The following is a 21,215-nucleotide window of genomic DNA, read 5'->3' on the forward strand; positions in this document are numbered from 1 at the left end:
TCCCCTTTCTTTCAGAGACCTTTTACTGGTCCCTCTGAGACAAGCTGGGATGCCACTGTCTGGGAGTTTCATGGGCCTCAAGAGAAAGTAAACAAGAGGCTGCTCCCCCTGAGTCCCTCTGTAGTCAGTCTGATTCCTCAGATTGCACTGCAGTAACTCCCTCCAAAGTTTTGATTGAAGACAAGTTAACTGCTGCCTAACATTTAAAGGAAATTCCCGTATCTTCTGTATAAATAATCATTTTGTGTTTATATTTTGGAATGGTTGTTTAGTCGTAAGATTTAGTAGAAGAGATATCCTTTCTAATTCTGACTTGTTTAGAAGGAATGAGATAGTTCAGATTTGTACCATATGCTGACTTTTAGGAATGGAAATTTGACAGATATATCATAGGCAAGAACAACCACTACCATCACTCTGACTTAATTTGTCCTGGGAAGCAGCTGAAGATAGCCTCTAGCTAACTCAATGCCCGGCAGTTTTGATGGAAAACGTTTCTCTTCCTCTCATTAATGTTGTAGTTGCAATGGAGTCATGTTGACCTCCACCCCAGGCTCACTCTAATGCTGGGCTGACATAAGAGATTTGTGCACCTGAAATTGGATGCTGACCTTGTGGAACATTGATGGGACAGAGAAGGCATCACCTCTCTGAGAAAATAGCCCCACAGGTTTTGAGGGGCTTTAAGAAGAAAATGATCCTTTTCTCGGGCTGCCTTCTATTATGTGAAAGACCCTGGGCATGGAGTTTCTGAGTAACTAAAAAGTGAGAAAGCCCCTGATTGATGGACCTATGAGATTGACTCCCAAACATTTCTAGAAGTGCCTCCACAAAGCTGGCCTTCATTATGGGGGTAGAAATGAATGTTCCTCTATGTTTGGGTGAGACCACAGTGGGTTCAGAACTCATCTATCCTCATAGCTGGGATGAAACGGGCTCTGAGGCAGAGCCAGGCCTGGAAGATGTGACTGGGCCCTGCTTTGTTCAGGCCAAGCTGATTTCACATCAGACCATTTCTGGGCATGTGGCATCTGTATCAAAAATTATTATGACATAGGCCAAAATTAAAATATCTTATAGGGTGTTGATAAAGAACAGATGGGTGGCAACTGTCATTTGCATTTTCCTCTACTTAGTATTTACCTCATTAGTCAAAATTGCTGTCCCCCTCCCCCCAAAGTGCTATTTAAATTATGTTGGTAGCATTTTTATACTGAGACTTTAGGGAAATTTCCATTGTAGTAAGTGTGTGAGTATAGGTGTCTCTTTGAAGGAGGAGAAGAATAACATTTAAAGGACACGGGTAGACAGTGTTCTAGGTACTTTCATAAATGTTATTTCATTTAATCTGCATGCTAACTCTGTGAAGTAGGTAATTATCTCCACTTCATAGAGGAGGAGACTGAGGTTTAGAGAATGACGTGGCGTATAAATAACTCAGCACTGTCCACCACCACCATTTGGAGAAAACAATGTATGCCTTGTTTTAGTTGAACATTTGAAGCACCATTTTTTAAAAATAAAATATGCCAGATTTTCTTGTACTATGGAACCTACTCTTTGTAACCCCTTGATTCTCCATAATGGAGACATCGTTACAACCCTTAACATTGTTGTGATTTGGGCTTCTCTGGGACCTGAAGGGAAGCTAGCAGTTGGCACCAGGCCCCCAGGGATTTAAAAAAAAATTGTCCTCCAGGTCTGACCTTAGTGCTGGGAACAAGAGGTGCACTTGTCCTGTTGGAATCAGTCAGGTGCCTAAGGGTCAGACTCCAGATTAATTATTAATAACAGGGGACCTTTCAATGGTGATTTATACAGCGGAGAGCTCTTCACACACAGTATTTCCATTTATTGGAGTAATAATCCACAAACTTTCAGGTGTGTAAGAATCTAATGATGTGCTTGTTAACACTGCAGATTCCCAGGCTCTCACTGTACAGAATCTGATTCAGTAGATCTGGGTGTGGGCCTAGGACTATGCATAGTTACAGTCACTTGAGAAAACATTGTATTATTTCATTCTGGAGAAGGGGTGAGTAAAAAAAGACCTAGGGGATTTAAAAAGGAAATAAGGATTTCATTTTTTTAAATATGTCAAATGATTTTATTTTTTCTCTATTTATATTTAATGATAGTTTAGGTATCTTAAATCCCCTTTATAGTATATCCTTGAATAAAAACATTATTTTACCAAGATGTGTGAAGCCATAACGAGCCAGTCTTCAAATGTTATTGGGTGATGGTAGTGGTGGTTTTTTCTATGATATATCTGCCATAGTTACTTCTGCTCCCAGTGCCCTGCTATCCCCCTCGCTCAGGCCTTATGATCTCATATCTGGGTGTATCAGGTAGCTTTTGCTGAGTAATGCATCACCCCAAAATAAGTGGCTTAAAACAACCATGCCTTTCGTCTGTGACTGTGGGCTAATAATTTGGGGCTGCGCTCTCTTCTGGTCTTGCCTGAGCTCACCAAGGCGTCTGTGGGCAGCTGAGACAGCTGCTCCAGGTGGCCTCTCGTCAGCCAGCAGACTAGCCTGGACTTTTTCATCTGAGGACAAAACAGTTCCAAGTGCAGCAAGAGGGCAAGAGGGCAAGAGTGCTCTTCAACCTCTGCTACATCACCTTTGCTGACGTTCTAGTAGTTATATAACCCACCCATATCCAGTGGGTGGAGGGATAAACAAACTGTCTCTTAATGGGAGGATCTGAGTGAAGTGGGATACTTTGTGCTCATTTTCACAATCTACTGAATTATCACATCTCCTGCCTTGCCAGCTTCTCCGGCAGTAGGTTGTGGCTGCCCGAATCCATTCTGCTTCCTGATCCAATTTAATTTTCCTTAAACTTTGCTTGTATCATGTTACATCCCTGTCCGACCCTCCCACCCACTGAAGCTGTCTCTTTACCCACCTCATCAGCTATAAACTCTTCTGCCTAAGTGACGAAGGTCTCCTTCCACTCGCCTGACCCTAAAGGCAGAGCGCATAGTGCCTGGGAAAGAACTGGCAGTCAGGGAAGGCCTGCGCACTAGTTCCAGCTTGGTCACTGACTAGCTTCTAACTCCCTGGGCTTCTGTTTCTCCAACTATAAAGTGAGGGAGTTTGGATTACATCTTAGAGGTTCTTTTCAAATTTAAGGTTTAGGCTGACAAATTTATTTCCTATTACTCCCTAAACATGCCTTCAACTCTAGGAGACCCAGCTTCTTATTTTCCTCCTGAACATCTCGTGTTCACGTTACTCTTTATGCTTTCATTCCCCATGTCCTCTCAGTCTGGAATTGCCCTTTGCCCTCTTCACTGCTTGTTTTAAATTCTGCCCACCTCTTGTCTCTGTTAATCTCTGCCATCCAATTTGGCAGTTAATTGTGTTATTTCTCATATTATTCAATGTTTTCATTGTTAGTCTTATCAACTAGATTTTAAACTTATATTGAGGAAAGAGACTGTATTTTGCACATTAACTAAGTGTATAGCAGGTATCAATAAAGTATTTGTAGATTAATCCTAAATTTCTATCTCAGGTCATAGAAAGTTGGAACTGGCTGAAAACTTTAAAGACAAGTAGGAGGATTAAGAGTGCTGGGGCAGAGGTGGTGATGGCGATGGTTGGAGAGTGGGTAGTTTTGTTAAGTGTACTCAAGGTAGTGTACACTGACTGAGCTGGTAGCCTTTAGAATGTATCTAGAGTTGCTTTGCAGGCCTTTCCTCCAGCCATCCTGTGACCCTGGTTCTCCTCTGCTTGTGTCCTGCAGTTTTCATCCTTCTGTAAGCTGTCACCATGACGCTGACAAAAGGTTCCTTCACCTACTCCAGTGGGGAGGAGTATCGTGGCGAGTGGAAGGAGGGTGAGAGGACGCCTGGGGTACCCAGTGATGAACATTTGGCTGAAGGATAATACTTCAGGATAAATAAGCCAACTTTATTCATCTTCAGGTCTTACTCCAAGATTTAACATGATAGTGCTTTTCCTTTATTCAATTTTAGGATTATAAATAAAGAAATTTAAAAAATACTATTGTTAATTCAACCTCTAGAAGTAAGTTAAATCTTTCTGCTTCTAAATTGTGTTTTAACCCTTTTATCTTTTAGTGATGTTATTTGGGAATTGTTTTCCTTAGCAGAGTAAATGAATTGTTTTCCTTAGCAGAGTAAATGAATTGTTTTGAGTGCCCATAAATCAAAACATACAGAAGTTATTGCAATGACTTGATGCCAATGAACCTTAAGAATTTAAGGAAATTAGGGCAGGCACTCAAGAGCAAGTGACATTCATTGCCTTGAATTTCCTGTGACAGTTCGTTACATTTGCAAGTATCTATTCTTAGGAATGGTAAAATTCTTGGGAGCCTGAGACTATACAGGAATTAGTTTAATGATGTTCATTTGGAAACAATGTGGCCACTTAAAAGCCCCCCAGGTCCAGTCCTAGCAAAGCCTAGCCAGCCAGGAGCTGCCTCGAGGAGGCAGTTGTGTCAGTGAAGAACATTTCACACTGTTCCCAGACACGTGCCTCATTCTTTTCATGGTAGAGCCTGCAGCTGATGAATTCTTGAGCCTTGAGAGGAGAAATTGTGCAGGTGGGATGTGACCTTGACTCTGAACATCGCCAGCCTTTCTCCTGCCTCCTAAACACCTGCTGTCCTCTTTCATATGACCTTGAGAGGAGAGGCTTCCTGAGGCTCTGCTGGAGTCTGTCCCCCAAAAGAGCTGCCTCCTGCTCTGTTTTCTGGCCAGGGCAGTGGGTGAGCTCAGCCTCACTGATGTAGCAGAGCTCAAGCCAGTGCTGCCAGTCAGGCTGATAGGCTTGCACAGTAGCTTCACAGTGCTAAGTGCTATACTTCTATTTTTCTCCGAGTGGCAATGTAGGTAAGTGTTGAGGGCTGTCAGGTCAGGTTGCCTGCTGTGTTTGCATTCTCGCTCTATGACTTAATTGCTCTAGGATCTTGAGCAAATTATTTAGCTTCTTTTTGCCTTGGTTTCCACATCTGTTAAATGAAAATAATAGTAGTACTATACCTACCCCATAAGACTCTCGTGAGAATTAAATAAGATGATATATACAAAGTGCTTAGGAGAGTGCCGGCACACCATAAGGCACTATGTGCTATGTTTAAGTCCTCTCTTATCTTTCATGCTTAGAGAGACCTGCTCCAAATCTGATGGCTGTGACTTAAGATGGGAAGGTCGCAGGAGCCAGGTTGTGACTCTGGGTATTTGTCCTCTTCCCTGATAATGTCACTGCTTCTCTTCTTTCCTTTGTGGGTCGGGTGTGGAAGGTAAGGGATGTTAGACAGTGAGAGGGGACCCGGAAGCTGCCCCATCCCAACCTGACACTGTCTTTCTCTTTGCTCAGGCCGCAGACATGGTTTTGGTCAACTGATGTTTGCAGATGGTGGCACCTACCTGGGTCATTTTGAGAATGGGCTCTTCTGTGGCTTTGGGGTACTGACCTTCTCAGATGGCTCAAGGTGGGTACTGGTTCATTCTTTTCTCAGCCTTAAACTAGGGAGAATCTGATCTAAAAATGATAGTAATGAATATCTGGTCAATCAAGAGCTTGTTCTAGGCCCTCTGAAAATAGGCAAGGAGTAGCATTCGTTTTTTATAGATCTAAAGTTTGAAATGGCAAGAGGTGAGTGACCTTCCTCCCCCCACTGCTCTGTTATTTCCTTGAGATTAGGGCCTCACATACATACTCTCTGACCCTTCTCTGCTGAATGAGACCGGGGTGGGTAGAGCTCTGAGGTAAGTGGAGTCAGCTTTGCTCCTTGGCATTAATAAAAACACATATTGGTAGCTGCTTGTAAGAGTTAACCTGGACAGCTCACTACCCCACTAAAGGCTGACATCTTGTGTTTCTGCAGGTATGAGGGGGAGTTTGCCCAGGGCAAGTTTAATGGCGTCGGAGTCTTCATTCGACACGACAACATGACCTTTGAGGGGGAATTTAAAAATGGCAGAGTAGATGGCTTTGGTAAGTTGCAGCCCAGCAGGATGGGAGACTTAGGTGAGCACAATATGGGTGGACGTATACCTTGTTAGCTTTAATCCATAGTGACAGTGCCCTAATGCCTGCCTGTTTGTCGAACTTACTGCCAGAGTCCTCCTGAGAAGGCTGTGAGGTTTTCTTTTCCTCAGCCTCTACCTGTCAGGCCGTTCTCTGAATCATTAATGCCATTGTCACTCCCATATTTCCTTCCTCCCTCAAAGGCCTGCTGACTTTCCCCGACGGGTCCCACGGAATACCCCGCAACGAAGGTCTGTTCGAGAACAACAAGCTGCTGCGGCGTGAGAAGTGTTCCGCGGTCGTACAGCGAGCCCAGAGCGCCTCCAAGTCAGCCAGGAACCTCACCGCTTGATGGGCGCCCTGTGCACCAGCTGACAAGTATTGGGTAAAGCAGATGCCCCGCTATTCTGTCGAGGTGAACAAATGAACCAGATGTGAGAGGAGATGGCATGACCATGTGCTGTGCCACATCACCTGCCAGTCAGGGGTGCGACCACAGAGAAGTTCTGGGGACTATGGCCCAGGCCCTGCAGAGTGGTTACCAGTTCTGTCTTTTCCTTGTCTCGCTGTTGGTACTCTCTGTCCCTAACACCCTGGGTTACCCAGTGCAGACCTGCCGCTGCCTTGTACTTCCTTTTCTGCTAAGTGATGCAGAATCTCCTCATTCTGTTTGTATTGGGGGTGGGGGGGTGATCCAAATATATCCCCCTGTGAAGGATTAGGTAACAGTGCTATTTCCCTTTCCCTGACTTTACAAGCTGTCTTGCTTACCTGAATTCTAGCAGATACTCCCTATTTGTGCCTCTTTCCTTCATTAGACATGGGACAGGATTCCTTTATGGGATAGTCAAGAAAGAGACTGATGTAAACAGTTATTTTATAACTTGTATTTATTACATACTTCAGGGCAAAGGGCAGACCTCTCTGGGCCATATCAGGTCCTACCATGGAGTGAACTGAATCCTTAGAGCTGACATAGCTCCTTCCCAGTGGACCAATAGTTTAGGTAGAATTGGAGAACCCTGGTGAACTAACCGAGCATTTGGCTCCTTGCATTTGGTTCACTGTAACTCTTCCACCACAAGCCTTGGCCATCAGGCCTGGGGATCAGATCTTGATTGATAGGGTCCCTACACAGTTCTTCACAGAGGCCTCCAGTTACCCTGTGACCCGAACACACCCCACCCCACCCCACTCCACCCCTTTATCCTCACACTGAATGTCTCCTCAATAGCAGATTATGGTGGAAATTATAGCCGTGTGCCTCTATTTATTCTTTGAATGGTACTGTAGAAACAGGTGTTTATGAGGAATAAAACTACCAGAACTGCCTATACTTAGTTTTCTTGACTTTCCTGTTATGTGTCCTCATGAATATTAACCCATTTGCTGTTTCTAAAAATTAATCACAGCCCGGCCGGCGTGGCTCAGTGGTTGAGCATCGACCTATGAACCAGGAGATCGTGGTTCGATTCCCGGTCAGGGCACATGCCCGGGTTGAGGGCTCGATCCCTAGTGTGCAGTGTGCAGTGTGCAGAAGGCAGCTGATCAATGATTCTCTCTCATCATTGATGTTTCTGTCTCTCTCTCTCCCTCTCCCTTCCTCTCTGAAATAAAAAATATATATATTTAAAAAATAAAAATTAATCACAGCCCTGGCCAGTGTGGCTCAGTTGGTTGAGTGTTGTCCCAAGCACTGAGAGAGGTCACTGGTTCAACTCCCAGTCAGGGCACATGCCAGGGTTTGGGGCTTGATCCCCAGTGGGGAGCCATGTAGGAGACAACCAATTGATATTTCACTCTCATATTGATGTTTCTCTCTCCCTCTCCCTTCTTCTCTCTCTAAAAATCAATAAAAATATTTAAAAATAAACATTAGTCACAGATGGGGGCTTGGAACTGACACTGCACACTTTACTATATATATATCATCTGATTATCAAAATCTCTGCACAGCCCTAGCTGGTTTGGCTCAGTGAATAGAGCGTCGGCCTGTGGACTGAAAGGTCCCGTGTTTGATTCTGGTCAAGGGCACATGCCCAGGTTGCGGGCTTGATCCTCAGTAGGGGGCGTGCAAAAGTTAGCCGATCGGTGATTCTCATCATTGATGTTTCTATCTATCTCCCTCTCCCTCTCTGAAATCAGTAAAAATATATTTTAAAAAACCCTCTGCACAGTAGGAGCATTTTTTAAAAATCAGACATGTCACATGCCCAGGTTGCGGGCTTGATCCTCAGTAGGGGGTGTGCAAAAGTTAGCCGATTGATGATTCTCATCATTGATGTTTCTATCTATATCCCTCTCCCTCTCTGAAATCAGTAAAAATATATTTTAAAAAACCCTCTGCACAGTAGGAGCATTTTTTAAAAATCAGACATGTTTAACCAATGTCATCCCAATAAATTCAGTTTTTAAAAATTCAGGCTCAGGTTGTCCAAACAAGTGGCAGAGCCAGGCGGGGTTTGTTTCCAGGTCTTTCTGATCCCAAAGCACATCTCCCTCTCCCTCTCTGAAATCAGTAAAAATGTATTTTTAAAAACCTTCTGCACAGTAGGAGCATTTTTTAAAAATCAGACATGTTTAACCAATGTCATCCCAATAAATTCAGTTTTTAAAAATTCAGGCTCAGGTTGTCCAAACAAGTGGCAGAGCCAGGCGGGGTTTGTTTCCAGGTCTTTCTGATCCCAAAGCACCTTCCCCTGAGCTCCCCTCTCCCTGAGCATCAGTGCCCACTGAGACCAGTTACTGTCACACCTGCTGGGTTACCTGGGGCCAGTCACTCCTGCCCAGGTTTCCCTTTCTCCGCACATTCCCTGCCTCACTAACCCTCGTGTACGCCTGCTCTTACACAGTCCTGGGAGGAAGATGCTGCGGAGGAAGCTCAGGGCAGTTAGTAGTTTCCAAAGGTCCTGCAGACACTAAGGGGCAGATCCCAGAACTTCAGCCCAGGCTGTGTGAGCCCAGGGGCCGAGCACTTCACCAGGACACTCGCCTGCCTCCCGAGCCCTAACTTGTTGGTCCTTCCCTGAACCGGATTCTCCTCTGAGCTCAGATCTAGAAGTTGCCTGTGAGAAGAGTGCAGGTGCTAAGCGCAAAGCTTCAGCCAGTCAGATGCCCAGTTTTAGTTGAAAAGTGATACTTTTTACATTCTCTCCAAGCCTTTGCCCTAAGCAAGAAATCCGTTTACCTTTTTTTAAACCAGAATAATTAAAAAAAAATTCATATCAGGTTTTCTGTCACTTGTCAGATATCATGAGGAAGGTTAAACATTTTGGAGAAAGCAGCCTTTCCGATTAATGTGCTAAATGTTTCTAAATATGTCAGTTGAACCTTTTTACCTCTCCCATTTAAAACTTCAATCAGCCTTACCCTCGGTTGTCACTGATTTAATGCCTATGTTTGCTTAGTATTTTCTCAGATCTGGGAAAAAGCAGACCTTGAGAGCTAAATTGCCTCTAGGTAGGTTCTTGATATCTGGGCAGGACACCTAAGGAATGCATAGCAGTGTAGTATCAATCTCTATAGAGCCACACTAGTTTAACTTCTTAGACTTTATTACAATAACAAAGTGATTATTTTAACAATAAAAGCAGAGTGCCTATAGGCAAGAGGATGGTCCTGTCTCAGGCCACGCCCCCTCCCGAATGGTTCAGACCTGTGATGACGACAACGGTCCTCTAGAATGTAGCATCTATCCACTAGGTGTCATTGAATGGTTCAGACCTGTGATGACAATAGTCCTCTAGAATGTAGCATCTATCCACTAGGTGTCATTATTTACCAATTCTGGGTTGTTCTCTGTGCACTTGACAGTTGAGAACAAAGCTAGAGACAAGAATATGAGATGAATCAAAAGGGACTGTGGGAAGGGCACTGTGGCTGGAATGCATCTTGTGGTGGGAGGGCTTTCAAAGACAAGTGAGATTTTTCTGATCAGGTCCCCAGGAAAGAGTCAGAACTTGGGTTCTTCGAGTGGCCCTGGCTTCCCTGCATGTGCTAGAATCAGGTTCGTATCTCCAAGGCTAAGGAGTCCTTCCTTCAGACACAGAGCCCTCCTGTGCCCAGCTGCCCTGCGCTTCCCCTCTGGCCTGGCTCACGTGTCTTGGGGGCATAGGAAACCACGGTAGAGAGCCAAGTAAGCAAGTGCTCCTGCCCAGACTGAAGGTCTCCAGAGACCCAGAGTTTAGGATACAAATTCAAGAAGCCGTGGGGCTGTAAGACTAGGAGATGAGCTTGCATAGCACCTGGTAAGAGGCACCTGACGGACTGAAGTAGGAAAAGGAGCCACGAACCCTCTTGTCCCCGTGTTTCTCTTTGGGCTGCGAGTACAAGCCAGGAGCTGAGATGGGCTCCCGCCTGTCCCCTCTTTGCCCTCAGAGCCAGCCATTGTTGGTGAAATCCAGGCGCAGCTCCTCCTCCTCCTCAGGGCTCAGCTCCTGCAAGGGGGCCCGGCAGGGGCCTCCGTAGTAGCCAAGCCAGTCCATGGCTTTCTTCAGCCCCGGGATCCCGAAGCGCCGGGTCACCTGAGAAGCAGGGCCTGTTAGAGGAGACTGGGGGATTCCTACACAATATACCCCGGACCCAGACACGTGTCACTCTTAGAAAGTTGGGGCTTCTACCCTTCTTCTCCATCAAATCTATGATACGCAGGGTGGATTGGGAATCCAGACTGAGAGACCAGAAGGCAGGCCGGCATTAGAGAACACAACGCCAAAACCTCAAATGAAGACAGGGAGACGCCTCCCTTGGTTTTAGGGGAAAAATCCACCGCATGGGGAGGAGAGAAAGCAGCAATGCTGTGGGTCTGGGTGCTAGAATATGACCGGTCCACAGCATAGTTCCCTGGAACCTGACCCAGGGCACAGCAGGCCTAGGAAGTCAGGCACAGCCCAGACCTGTACTGGCCCTCCTCCCTGACCCAACTCTAAATGCTCTCACAGGAAAAATAACGGATCTTTGTCCAAAGTTTCACTGTGTAACCTTATATCATTAACCTAGTAACTCTGAGCAAGTTATCTTGTCTATAAATGAGAGGGTAGGACATGATCTCTAAAATCTTTTCCATTGTCATGAGGGACCTAAGTCTCTTGTCAATTTAAAATCATGCATGGAGTTTTACAGAAAATGATGCATCAAGCTTCTGTGCTTTTAGCATAGCAACTGGTTATTTCATGCTGATCAGAAGTGTTAGATGAATCTTTGACTCCTTAAAAACTAGGGAGGTAATTATTACTTAATAAAGTTTTATTTGGAAGTAAGGAAAAAACCTTAGAAGTATGGGCTTCAGGGCAAGTGAAAAAAAAAAAAAAGTTGTTTGGGGTAAAAAGGTTGGCAGCCTGATGAAAGGTTGACTAATAACTATTCACCACTAGAGGCCAGTAGGCATTAGCAAGCCTCTTCCCACGCCTGGCCCCAGCCCCCCATGGTGTTCTAATAACCCCCGGCATTTCAGCCCAAACCTGAGCAGGGGAGAGCGTGGCCACAAGAAATATTAGAGACTAGTGGACACCAGAGAAAAGCTTTCTCCCACCATAGGTGCCTGGAGATCTCTGATTTGCCCCTCTGCAGACCGTGAGAAAGGGTTGAATGCTTTGGTGTGCAGACAGTGGAAAGTCCTAAATATAGCCAGGAGGCTGGCTGGGTGAGAAGGCCAGGAAGGACATTGCGTTCAAGCAGGGCAGGGAAGTAAGGTGACATCAAGCTGCTCTTGGAGCGGCTGAGCCTACAGCCCAGGCAGCAGAAAGGTGTTCCAGGAATTCCTGAGTGTGTGCCCAGAGCTGGCAGAGGGGGAATTCCTGAGGGTAAGACAGGACGGCATGCATAGCATTGGGTGGCAGCAAGCATCCTCTCTTCCCAAGGGGCAGCCCAAGCTGCTTCATCTATAAAATGACGTGATAGCAACACCTACCTCATGTCAGAAGAATTGAATGAGAAAAATGCCACCACGAGGCCAGACCCCCAAAGCCCTAGAAGCTTGTCCTCTTCCTGTCCTAGTGTACACAGGTCCTGGGGCCTTCCCTCTTGCAGGTGGATGGGAGCAGGACAGCAGAGGTCCTACCTCAGTGGAAAGTCCAGTATGTCCAGTACAGCCTGTGCCCTGGATGGGGCTCAGCTGAAAGGCCCTCATTTCTGCAGTTCTCACCTCCTATTTACAGAGCATCCTATCCCAGGAGAACCTTCACAGCCAGGGAGACTCATGCTTGCCTCCTCAGCTGTCCTTTCTCTACATCTGTGTTAATCTGCCCCTTTGAGGTAAAGACATAAACTGTGAGCGAGATCTGAAGCCTGCCCACTACTTTACCCAAACAAAAAACATTGCCCAGCTCGGTCTGGGACTGTTGTCTTAGATGCAAAACCTAAAGGGGCACCAAAATGCTCAGTCATCAAGATAAATAGGTCATGCAATTAAAAAAAATTCAAAATCAATGCAAAAACATCCATAATGAATAAAGTATCAAAGTTTTAAGTAAAGACAGGAAGGATCCAACAGAACTATGCCCTGCCATATTGTAGCCTGAGGAAAAGTAAACATGTAAGTGAGGCAGTGTGCGGGCCAACTCTCTAACCATTGAGCAGAACCAGCCAGAGCTGTTCTGTGTACTTTTTTTTCATGGTCAATATTTTTCTAGAAGTAGATTTGGGGAAAATTGTTTTGATAAGTTTGCTTCCATTCAAGCCAGGGAAGTAAAATTATAACAAATTATATTTTTGATATTGATAAAATACTTAAAACTAAAAGAATGCTGTGAGCTTTAATAGACCTACTTAAAATTTTTTCAATACTTTTAATGTTACAGGGGAGTGAAAAAAATCACCACGCAGAAAACTAGTTAAAGCTTCTACTTCCAAGAAGATACAATAGATTTACTTTTTCCTATGCTTCCCAATAAATATAATTTTTTAAAAAATCCCTGGACGTTATATAAAAACAAGCATAAAAAAAAGTCTGAAAGGTAGAGATAAGGAAGACCAACTGGGGACCTCAGTACCACGGAACAACACAGTGGTGGGTTAACTGGCCCAGACTTAGAGCTGAAGGTGCCAGCAGCCCTGAAATGCCAATGGGCACAGACAAAAAAGCCCCAACAAAAGGCCATTCTCCCTAGCCAAGGACCAGGAAAGGAGCAGCCTAGTAAGATGAAAACTTTTAGACAATAACCACTCTATTCCAGGCTAAACCCCATAAAAAATAATAAAAAACTGTGGGCCCCACCCTGACCCAGGCCAGCAAGGCTACGCCCCCTTCAGCAGGAGTGTGCCTCCCCATCCATAAAGGATGGTCTCAGAAGAGGCCTAGTGAGGAGTCACAAGTTTTACCACTGTCCACGCTTAGGAAGCCATCTCCCACAGACACACTCATGGTGTCCGTGGAGGCCACGTGGGAGCAATAGGCGGCACTCCCACCTCCCCAGCCCAGGTGGTATCAGCAGAGCCCTAGTGCAGAGCTGGAAAAAAATTCTAAATTCCCGCAAAAGCATCTCCAGGCCTAGCTGGTATCACTGGAGAATTCAAAAAACTGTGTAAAAAAAGGTTGTATATTAATTCTATATAGAGTCTCTTCCAGAAAACTGAAGAGGAAAGAACACTTTCCAATTGATTTATGAAGCTACCATATTTTTATCCAATACCAAGTTAGACAAAGGCAGGAGAAAGAGAGCGAGAGAGAGAAAAGAAAAACTACCTGCCAATATCCCCCATAAATATAGGCAGAAAAATCCTTAATAAAAATTTACCAAATGGAATTTAGCAATATATCAAAAGAGTTATACACCATGACTATGTGGGGTCTATTTAGGGATGTAAGTCTGGCTCGATATTTGAAAATTATTAATATAATCCATATTAACAGGATAAAAAGGAAAAAAATCACATGACCATCTCAATCAATGTAGAAAAACATTTGACAAAATTCAACACCCATTAATGATTTTTAAAATTCTCTGAAAACTAGAAAAGAGGGGGAACTGCCTCGCCTTGGTAAAGAACATCTATAGAAACCTACAACTAGCATTATGCTTAATGGTGAAAGGCTGAATGTCTTCCCTCAAGATCAGGAGCAAGGCAAGGATGCCCACTGTCACCACTCTTATTCAACATTGTGCAGGGAGTTCTTGTCAGTGCAATAAGGCAAGAAAGGAACTAAAAGATATACAGATCAGAAGGAAGCAATAAAACGTCCCCTATTTGTAGATGATATGATTATCTGTGTAGGAAATCCCAAGGAATCTACCAAAAAAGTCCTAGAACTAATAAGTGAGTTCAGCAAAGTCATAAGATAAACATACAAATATCAATTGTGTTTCTATGTGCTAACAATGAACATATGAATAGTGAAATTAAAAATATAATACCAGCCCTAGCCGGTGTGGCTCAGTGATTTGAGCGTTGGTCTGAGCACCCAAAGATTCTGGGGTTTGATTCCTGGTCAAGGGCACGTACCTGGATTGCAGGTTTGATCCCCCAGCCCTCGTCGGGAGGCAATCAATTGATGTGGCTCTCTCATATTGATGTTTCTCTCTCTCTCTCTCTCTCTTCTCTCCTTCTCCCTCCCTTCCATTCTCTCTACAAAGCAACGGAAAAAAATGTAAAACTATACAATTTTAGGAAAAAGAATAAGAGAAAAAATCTTCACAATTTGGTGGTAGGCAAATAGTTCCTCAGGTGAGGATTAACAACAATAACAAAAAATACAATACCATTTATAATCATTCAAAAAATATAAGTCACTTGGATGTAAATCTCTCAAAACTTGTGTAGGATTTGTTCGCCAAAAATTACAAAATGCTCATGAAATAAATCAAAGGAAGTCTACACAGGTAGAGAGACATATCACATTCAAAGTTTTGGAGAAAACATAGTAAAAATGTCAATTGTACCCAAATTGGTATACAGGTTCCTATCAAAATCCCAGCAAGAGTATTTGTAGATATAGACAAGATTATTCTAAAATTTATATGGAAAGGCAAAGGAATTCGACCTAAAACTGTTGAAAATGAAATGGGAAGAATCAGTCTACCTGATTTTAAGATTTATGTTATACGACAAGAATAAAGTCTACATGATATTGCAGAGGGATAGATCAATGGAAAGAATAGAGAATCTGGAAATAGACCCACACAAATACACCCGACTGATTTCTGACAAAGGTGCAAAAGTAACTCAGTGGAGGAAAATCACCTTTTCAACAAATGCTGCCGCCACAAGTGGATATCTATAAGCCAAAAAAAAGAACCTCAATCTAAGTCTCCCTTTACACAAAATTAACTCAAAATGGGCCACAAACTTATAAAATGTAAAGTTATACAATTTTAGGAAAAATAGGAGAAAGTCTTCACAATTTGGTGGTAGGCAAATAGCTCTCTTAGACTTGACATCAAAAGCTAAACATAAAAGAAAATATTGATAAACTGGACATTATCAAAATAAAAAACTTTTGCTCTTCAAAAGATATTTAAAGAGAATGACAAAACAAGCTACATACTAGTATTGGGAGAAAATATTTGCAAACCACATATTTCAAAAAGGATTAGTATCTAGGAGATGTAATAAACTTCCAAAACCAACAGTCAAAAACCAAATAATCCAATTAGAAAATGGTCAAGCAACATAAACTGACATTTCATCTACAAGCATATACAGATGGTGAATATATACATGGAAAGATGTTCTATAGTGTCAGCCGTAGAGACATGCAAGTTAAAACCACAATGAAATATCACTACACACCTATGAGAATGGCTAAAATAAAAGATAGTCACAAGATCAAATTCTGGTGAGGATGCAGAGAAATTGGATCACTCATACACTTATACCGATATAAATGTAAAATGGTACAGCCACTCTGAAAAACAGTTTGGCAGTTTCTTAAAATAAAAATTAAACATGCAACCATCATGTGACTCAGCAATTGTGTATTTATCCTAGGAAAATGAAAACCTATGGTCACACAAAAACATGTACATGCATGTTCATAGAAGCTTTGAATAGCCCAAACTAGACACACCTAGCTGTCATTCAACAGTGAATGGTTAAACAAGTTGTGGTGTGGTCCTACCATGAATTACTCCTCATCAAGAAAAAGGAACCATCTTATTGATACGTGCAACCGCTAATGAATCTCCAGAAAATGATTCTGAGTGAAAAAGCCAATCTCAAAAGGTTATAGACTAGATTATTTCATTTATATAACAGTCTTGAACTGACAGAATTTAGAAGTTGGTAAACATGTCTGTGGTTGCCATCAGTTACAGAGAGGGTAGGGGCAGGAGGTCAGTATGTGTGGCTCTAAAAGTGGAACGTGAGGGATCTTTGTGGTGATGGAAATATTCTGTATCTTGACTATATCAGTATCAAAATCCTGGCTGTGATATTGTTCCTACTGGGGAAAACTGGGTAGTGGTTCCCTGTATTATAAGTTTAATTTAAAATAGACATAAAGCCCAGCTGGTGTGGTTCAGTGGTTGAGCATGGACCCATGAACCAGGAGGTCACAGTTCAATTCTCAGTTAGGGGCCTGGGTTTTGGGCTCAATCCCCAGTAGGGGATGTGGAGGAGGCAGCCGATCAATGATTCTCTCTCATCATTGATATTTCTATCCCTTTTTCCCTCTCCCCTCTTCTCTCTGAAATCTACCTACCTACCTACCTACCTACCTATCTACTTATAGGGACACACATTTTTCTTTTTGCCTTGGGCTCCAATATGGCTCTGCACAGCACTGTCTGGCATTGGCAGGCTTTCTCTCTTGGCTCTTCTCGACTTGCTCAGCACAGAATTGGGGTATGTGGTCTGACTGCAGAACAGATTATTTGAAGACAGAATTCTAAATACCTCCAGCTTCTCCGTTACTACTCCCAATCATTCTGTTAGGACCTGGCCCTTTATAGAGGCCCACGGACCCTTTCTCTAGGTAGTGCATCTAAGTCAGGTCCCAGGACAACCTCTGTCACAATCACTCAGGATGCTTACCTCAATGCCTATTTGTGAGCCTAAAGGATTATAATTTTAACTAGATTCCTAAATGAATGCTAATGCACACTAAGTTAGGGCTCAGCTTTGTCTGAAGTCAAGATTTTCTGGGGAGGCACAAAAGTTCCCACACTGGGATGTTTTCTGAAAGGGAAGAGACTGAGTGGGGACCCCTGGGCCTGCCCTGATCCCGCTATAAGGAGGACACAGAACCACCTCCCCACCCACCAACCCTTTGCTGCCATTGGCTGGGAGCTCACCGCAGTGTTCGGCTCAATGAGGCGGAGCTGTAGCTTCTGGGCATCTTCCCATTGCCCTGTGAGGCAGAGTCGCTCCAGCTGGCACACCTGAGCCCCCAGGACATTGGCCAGGGCACACACGCCCCCCACAGCTCCTGCCCGGGGTCGGATGCAGAACATCAGCCAGAGCCTCTTCTCACAGAGAATTCCAAACCCTGGTCCAGTACCTCTTCGTGAGGAGCTAGGATGTGGATTTCTATGCCACTGGTTGGCCAAAGGCACGCTCCATGAGTCCACAGAGCACAGAGAGACAGCTGCCAGCATAGTCGGTGAAGTAGAGCCCCGCAGGTCAGGGAACAGAGATTGGAGGCTAACTCAAGGGCAGTTCCTTCCCTGCACTCATTTCCCCTCCCCCCCAAAAAAGTAAAGTTCCACCTGCCACTTGGCACCTCTACACTCCTCTGCTGGCCGCCTGACTCACCAGTCCTGTAAGGGGTGAGGTGAATGGGAAGTCTTTGCTCTTCTGAAATCTTACCCTGCCCCCGTCCGCCCCCCCTCCCATCCTGAATTCAGCCTGGAACAGGGGTGGGGTGGGGTGGGATGGGGGAGTGAAAAGTGCTCTGGATACAGGACACCGGGCATTTCCTCCCATTGGCTGCATAAACCTGGACAAGTCACAGATCCTCTGGTCCTCTTGGTTCTCACTGGGGCAAGGAGAATGGGCTGGCTGCCAACACAGGGGCCCTGCCACTCCTGCCAGCCTGTGAGTGTGACGCTAAGGCTAATGAGGATGCCCCTAAGCAGAGGGGCTTGGACACTGGAGAGAGAGTAGGCGACTGTCAATAAGTTTATACAGCTGCCATTTATTGAATCCCTGTCATGTGCCAAGCAAGATGGCAGACATACGGCCAGTGCTCTCTAACTCTCACAACACCTCCCTGCTTTACAGAATAGAAACTCAAACCCAGTGAGGCTGAGTACCTCGCCCGCTGACACTCGGTGAGTAAACAGCAGAGCTGAGATTCCAGCTCAGACCCGGGCCTCCAGATCCTTTTCCATCTACCCCATCCTCAGGAACAAGGCAGAACTGAGTCCCCTTCTTCCCCTACACTTTAAAGACACGGAGAGGGATGTGCAAGGACGTAGACAGTGAGCCAAAGTCTGCATAAACCAGAGAGAATAGGACCCAGAAGCTTTGGAAAAGTAACTTAAATCTGTGTCAGCTGAAGGAGCAAATGCCCCCCGCCCCCATCCGGCACCCTCCTCGGGCTCAAAACCCAAGGACCTTGACCCCAGACAGACAAGAACAGTTGGTCTAATGGTGACATTCCTAGGATCCTGGACTGGGACAGAATCTGATCGGGCAGCTGAAGATCCCTGCCCAACCCTGCAGGTCTGTCCATTCATTCTAGCCTGGAACCAGAGAAAGAGGAAAGTCAACCGCGGACTAAACGGGAGGGCCCCAAGGCCTCTGTGAGATTAAGGAGCTAAATTTGCCACCTAAGCATGGAGCTTGGGACTTAGAGCAAACTGCAAGCATTCCAACGAGAGGCCAGGGTTTATGCACGGCCACCCTCCTCCGCCCAGCAAGGTCACTCACAAGCACCCAGTGTCCAGACAAGCAAGCAGTGTGCTCAGCTTCTGAGGTTACAGAGCAGGCAAGCTGGCAAAGGGGCTGGGTTCTGCAGACCCAGTCCTGGCACTCGTGGTCTCTTCCAGCAGACCCCCAGCTTCCTGGGTGTGTCTGGGTCACCCTCACAGTGTGAGAGCAGCGGGAGGCCTACCCACGGCATAGCTGGCCAGCAGGAAGCCAGCCGATCCAGCCAACACCTGGAAATCCTGCCTCCTGGTCTTGTGAATCATCAGCCCGATTCTGGTCACCTGCAACAGCAAAGCCCGGTGTGAGTGGGGCCCAGAGCCTCAGGCTAGCCTGGGTGGGGGGGCGGGGCGGGGCCCGTGTGGGCGAATGAGAGCCTCCCCTCCCCCGCCCCACTCCGAAGATCCCACAGGACAGAGAAGACCCAAACTGAAGCTGGTCCCAGAACTGCCCTGAAGATGGTAGCATAAGAGAAGTGGATGGTGCCCCCAGCCAGGAGCTGCTGCCACTCACATCACCACCGCTGTCCTTGATGCCAATGATATTTGGGTGCTGGGAGAGCGTGACCACCGTGTCCACAGGCAGGTCTAGCCCCGTGTTGGCTGGGACATTGTACAGCACCACAGGAATTGGAGAGAGGTCAGCGACCTGAGGGACGCAGAGGAGAGGGGAGAGGGCAGCTGCCCAGGCCCAACAGGTCCGGGCCAGGGCGCCCTGGACAGGCCCACCTCCTGGACCGGAAGTCACAGTGCCACATTGCCCTGCTTGAGAGCAGTAACAGCGGGTAGTAATTAGTGAGTGCTTTCTATGTGCCAAGCACCGTCCCAAGTGCTTTATGTTTTGATATAATTTAGTCTTCACAACACTGTGAAGAAGTACCTTTATTCCTCCTATTTGAGAAGGAAGGAAACAGAGACAGCATGGTTAGGGCAGTCACACAATGTCACACAGCTGGCACGGGGTGGCATCTCTCCCCTTCCCAGAGCTGCCGATTCCTCCTATTTGAGAAGGAAGGAAACAGACAGCATGGTTAGGGCAGTCACACAATGTCACACAGCTGGCACGGGGTGGCATCTCTCCCCTTCCCAGAGCTGCCGTTCATGGGACGTGGGCTCACCACTCTGTTCCCAGCTTCTCGGTCTCCTTTTCTCAGGCAGTGTCCCCCTCATTGAGCTTCCTCTTGGTCCCAGCTCTCACCCCCATGCCCACCCCTCACACCCACCTTGGTGTAGTGGTGAATGAGGGCAGCGCTGCTCATGCGGCCACGATAGTAGCAAGGAGTCAACACCATGGCGACGTCAGCCCCGACCTGGGCCATGCTCACGGTCATCTCCACCGTGGCCTGAGTAGCTGCAGGAGGAAAGAGGGAGTCTTCCCTATAGGTCATGCAGGGTGAGAGCAGGAGGAGGAAGGGGGCTGGGCTAGGACCCTGGGGCAAGCAAGGGGTGCAAAAGAGACAAACAAGTAGGCTGAACCCAGCCCCTGGGCCAAGGAGCCTGGCCACCCACCCCCCGGGGACTCCCAGGGCCCAGGGCATTATGGCCTCACACTCGCAGCCAGAGCCAGCTACCAGGAGCTTGTCCTTGGGCATGGCCTGGCGCACGCGGCTCACCACCTCCAGGCGCTCACTGCTGGTCAGGAAGGGGAATTCGCCATTGGAGCCCTGGATCACAAAGCCTGCAGGGAGACCGCATCACATCAATAGACACCTTCCCATCCTCTTAAGAACAGCAGTGACATTGCTGTTACACTCGCCCAGGTTCCTACCTCCCGGAAACCATAGCTTTTCACACATTTCCTTCCCATCTTTGTTCTGAATGTTTTAAACAGTTGCAATAACAGTGTTCACACCATTTTTCTTTGTTTTAATGAACTGTTTTAGCCATACCCCAAAGAATAGATAACATAATCCACATATGTGTATTCAGTACCCATGGCAACCCTCCCCTGGTCACCTTCCTCTTCCTCCTCTTGCTGTCCTGACTCTTTTTAGCCATACCCCAAAGAATAGATAATAACATAATTCACATATGTGTATTCAGTACCCATGGCAACCCTCCCTTGGTCACCTTCCTCTTCCTCCTCTTGCTGTCCTGACTCAGGTGTTATTGTTCCCATTCATGTCTTTCTACCCTTCAGACATATATTTGGACCAATAAACAAGATATAATATGGATTTTGACACTTTAAACTTTATAGAATAAAATCAAACTTATCTGCATCTTCCGCAGTTTGCTATTTTTGTCCAACATTGTGTCCGTAGCAGGACCTGTAGCTATGATTCAGTCATATTCATTATCCTATATAATAAAAGCCCAGCGACGGAACAGCGGAACGACCAGAATGACTGGTCGACCAGTCACTATGATGTGCACTGACCACCAAGGGACAGACGCTCAA

At 45.7% G+C, this 21,215-nt stretch overlaps 2 protein-coding genes and 1 long non-coding RNA gene across 7 annotated transcripts in view; 2 read left to right on the forward strand and 1 right to left on the reverse strand.

Annotated features, from left to right (window-relative positions):
- Positions 1 to 2,105: 2,105 nt before the first annotated feature.
- Positions 2,106 to 7,347, forward strand: MORN4 (MORN repeat containing 4). Of its 4 annotated transcripts, none has more exons than XM_014532662.1 (5): positions 2,106 to 3,849; positions 5,144 to 5,214; positions 5,358 to 5,472; positions 5,869 to 5,978; positions 6,215 to 7,347. In XM_014532662.1, the coding sequence occupies exons 1-5, from the start codon at positions 3,680 to 3,682 to the stop codon at positions 6,361 to 6,363; spliced, it is 615 nt and encodes a 204-aa protein (XP_014388148.1). In that variant the 5' UTR covers positions 2,106 to 3,679; the 3' UTR covers positions 6,364 to 7,347. The 4 variants fall into 4 exon arrangements, with proteins under 4 accessions (XP_014388148.1, XP_014388149.1, XP_005885464.1 ...); XM_014532663.1 differs by having other exon boundaries at positions 2,124 to 3,849; positions 5,144 to 5,201; XM_014532664.1 differs by lacking the exon at positions 2,106 to 3,849 and adding an exon at positions 4,024 to 4,040 and having other exon boundaries at positions 5,144 to 5,201.
- A 1,278-nt stretch (positions 7,348 to 8,625) lies between these two features.
- Positions 8,626 to 10,276, forward strand: LOC106724613. The gene is made up of 2 exons (XR_001360461.1): positions 8,626 to 9,713; positions 9,779 to 10,276. It is a non-coding gene; the product is annotated as an uncharacterized LOC106724613 (long non-coding RNA).
- A 51-nt stretch (positions 10,277 to 10,327) lies between these two features.
- Positions 10,328 to 21,215, reverse strand: part of HOGA1 (4-hydroxy-2-oxoglutarate aldolase 1) — a 20,006-nt gene continuing 9,118 nt past the window's right edge. The window contains exons 2-7 of one of the 2 annotated variants that reach the window (XM_005885400.2): positions 20,364 to 20,492; positions 20,038 to 20,165; positions 19,329 to 19,463; positions 19,003 to 19,099; positions 17,240 to 17,373; positions 10,328 to 10,534 (exon numbers count right to left, since the gene is read on the reverse strand). In XM_005885400.2, coding sequence (XP_005885462.1) covers positions 10,385 to 10,534; positions 17,240 to 17,373; positions 19,003 to 19,099; positions 19,329 to 19,463; positions 20,038 to 20,165; positions 20,364 to 20,492 — 773 coding nt within the window. In that variant the 3' untranslated portion in view covers positions 10,328 to 10,384. Of the gene's footprint in view, positions 10,535 to 16,645; positions 16,804 to 17,239; positions 17,374 to 19,002; positions 19,100 to 19,328; positions 19,464 to 20,037; positions 20,166 to 20,363; positions 20,493 to 21,215 lie in introns of those variants that run through there. The other variant, XM_014532661.1, reaches the window with a different exon arrangement.

The sequence above is a fragment of the Myotis brandtii genome, unplaced genomic scaffold (genome assembly GCF_000412655.1).
Source record: "Myotis brandtii unplaced genomic scaffold, ASM41265v1 scaffold902, whole genome shotgun sequence".
Taxonomy (NCBI): Eukaryota; Metazoa; Chordata; class Mammalia; order Chiroptera; family Vespertilionidae; genus Myotis; species Myotis brandtii.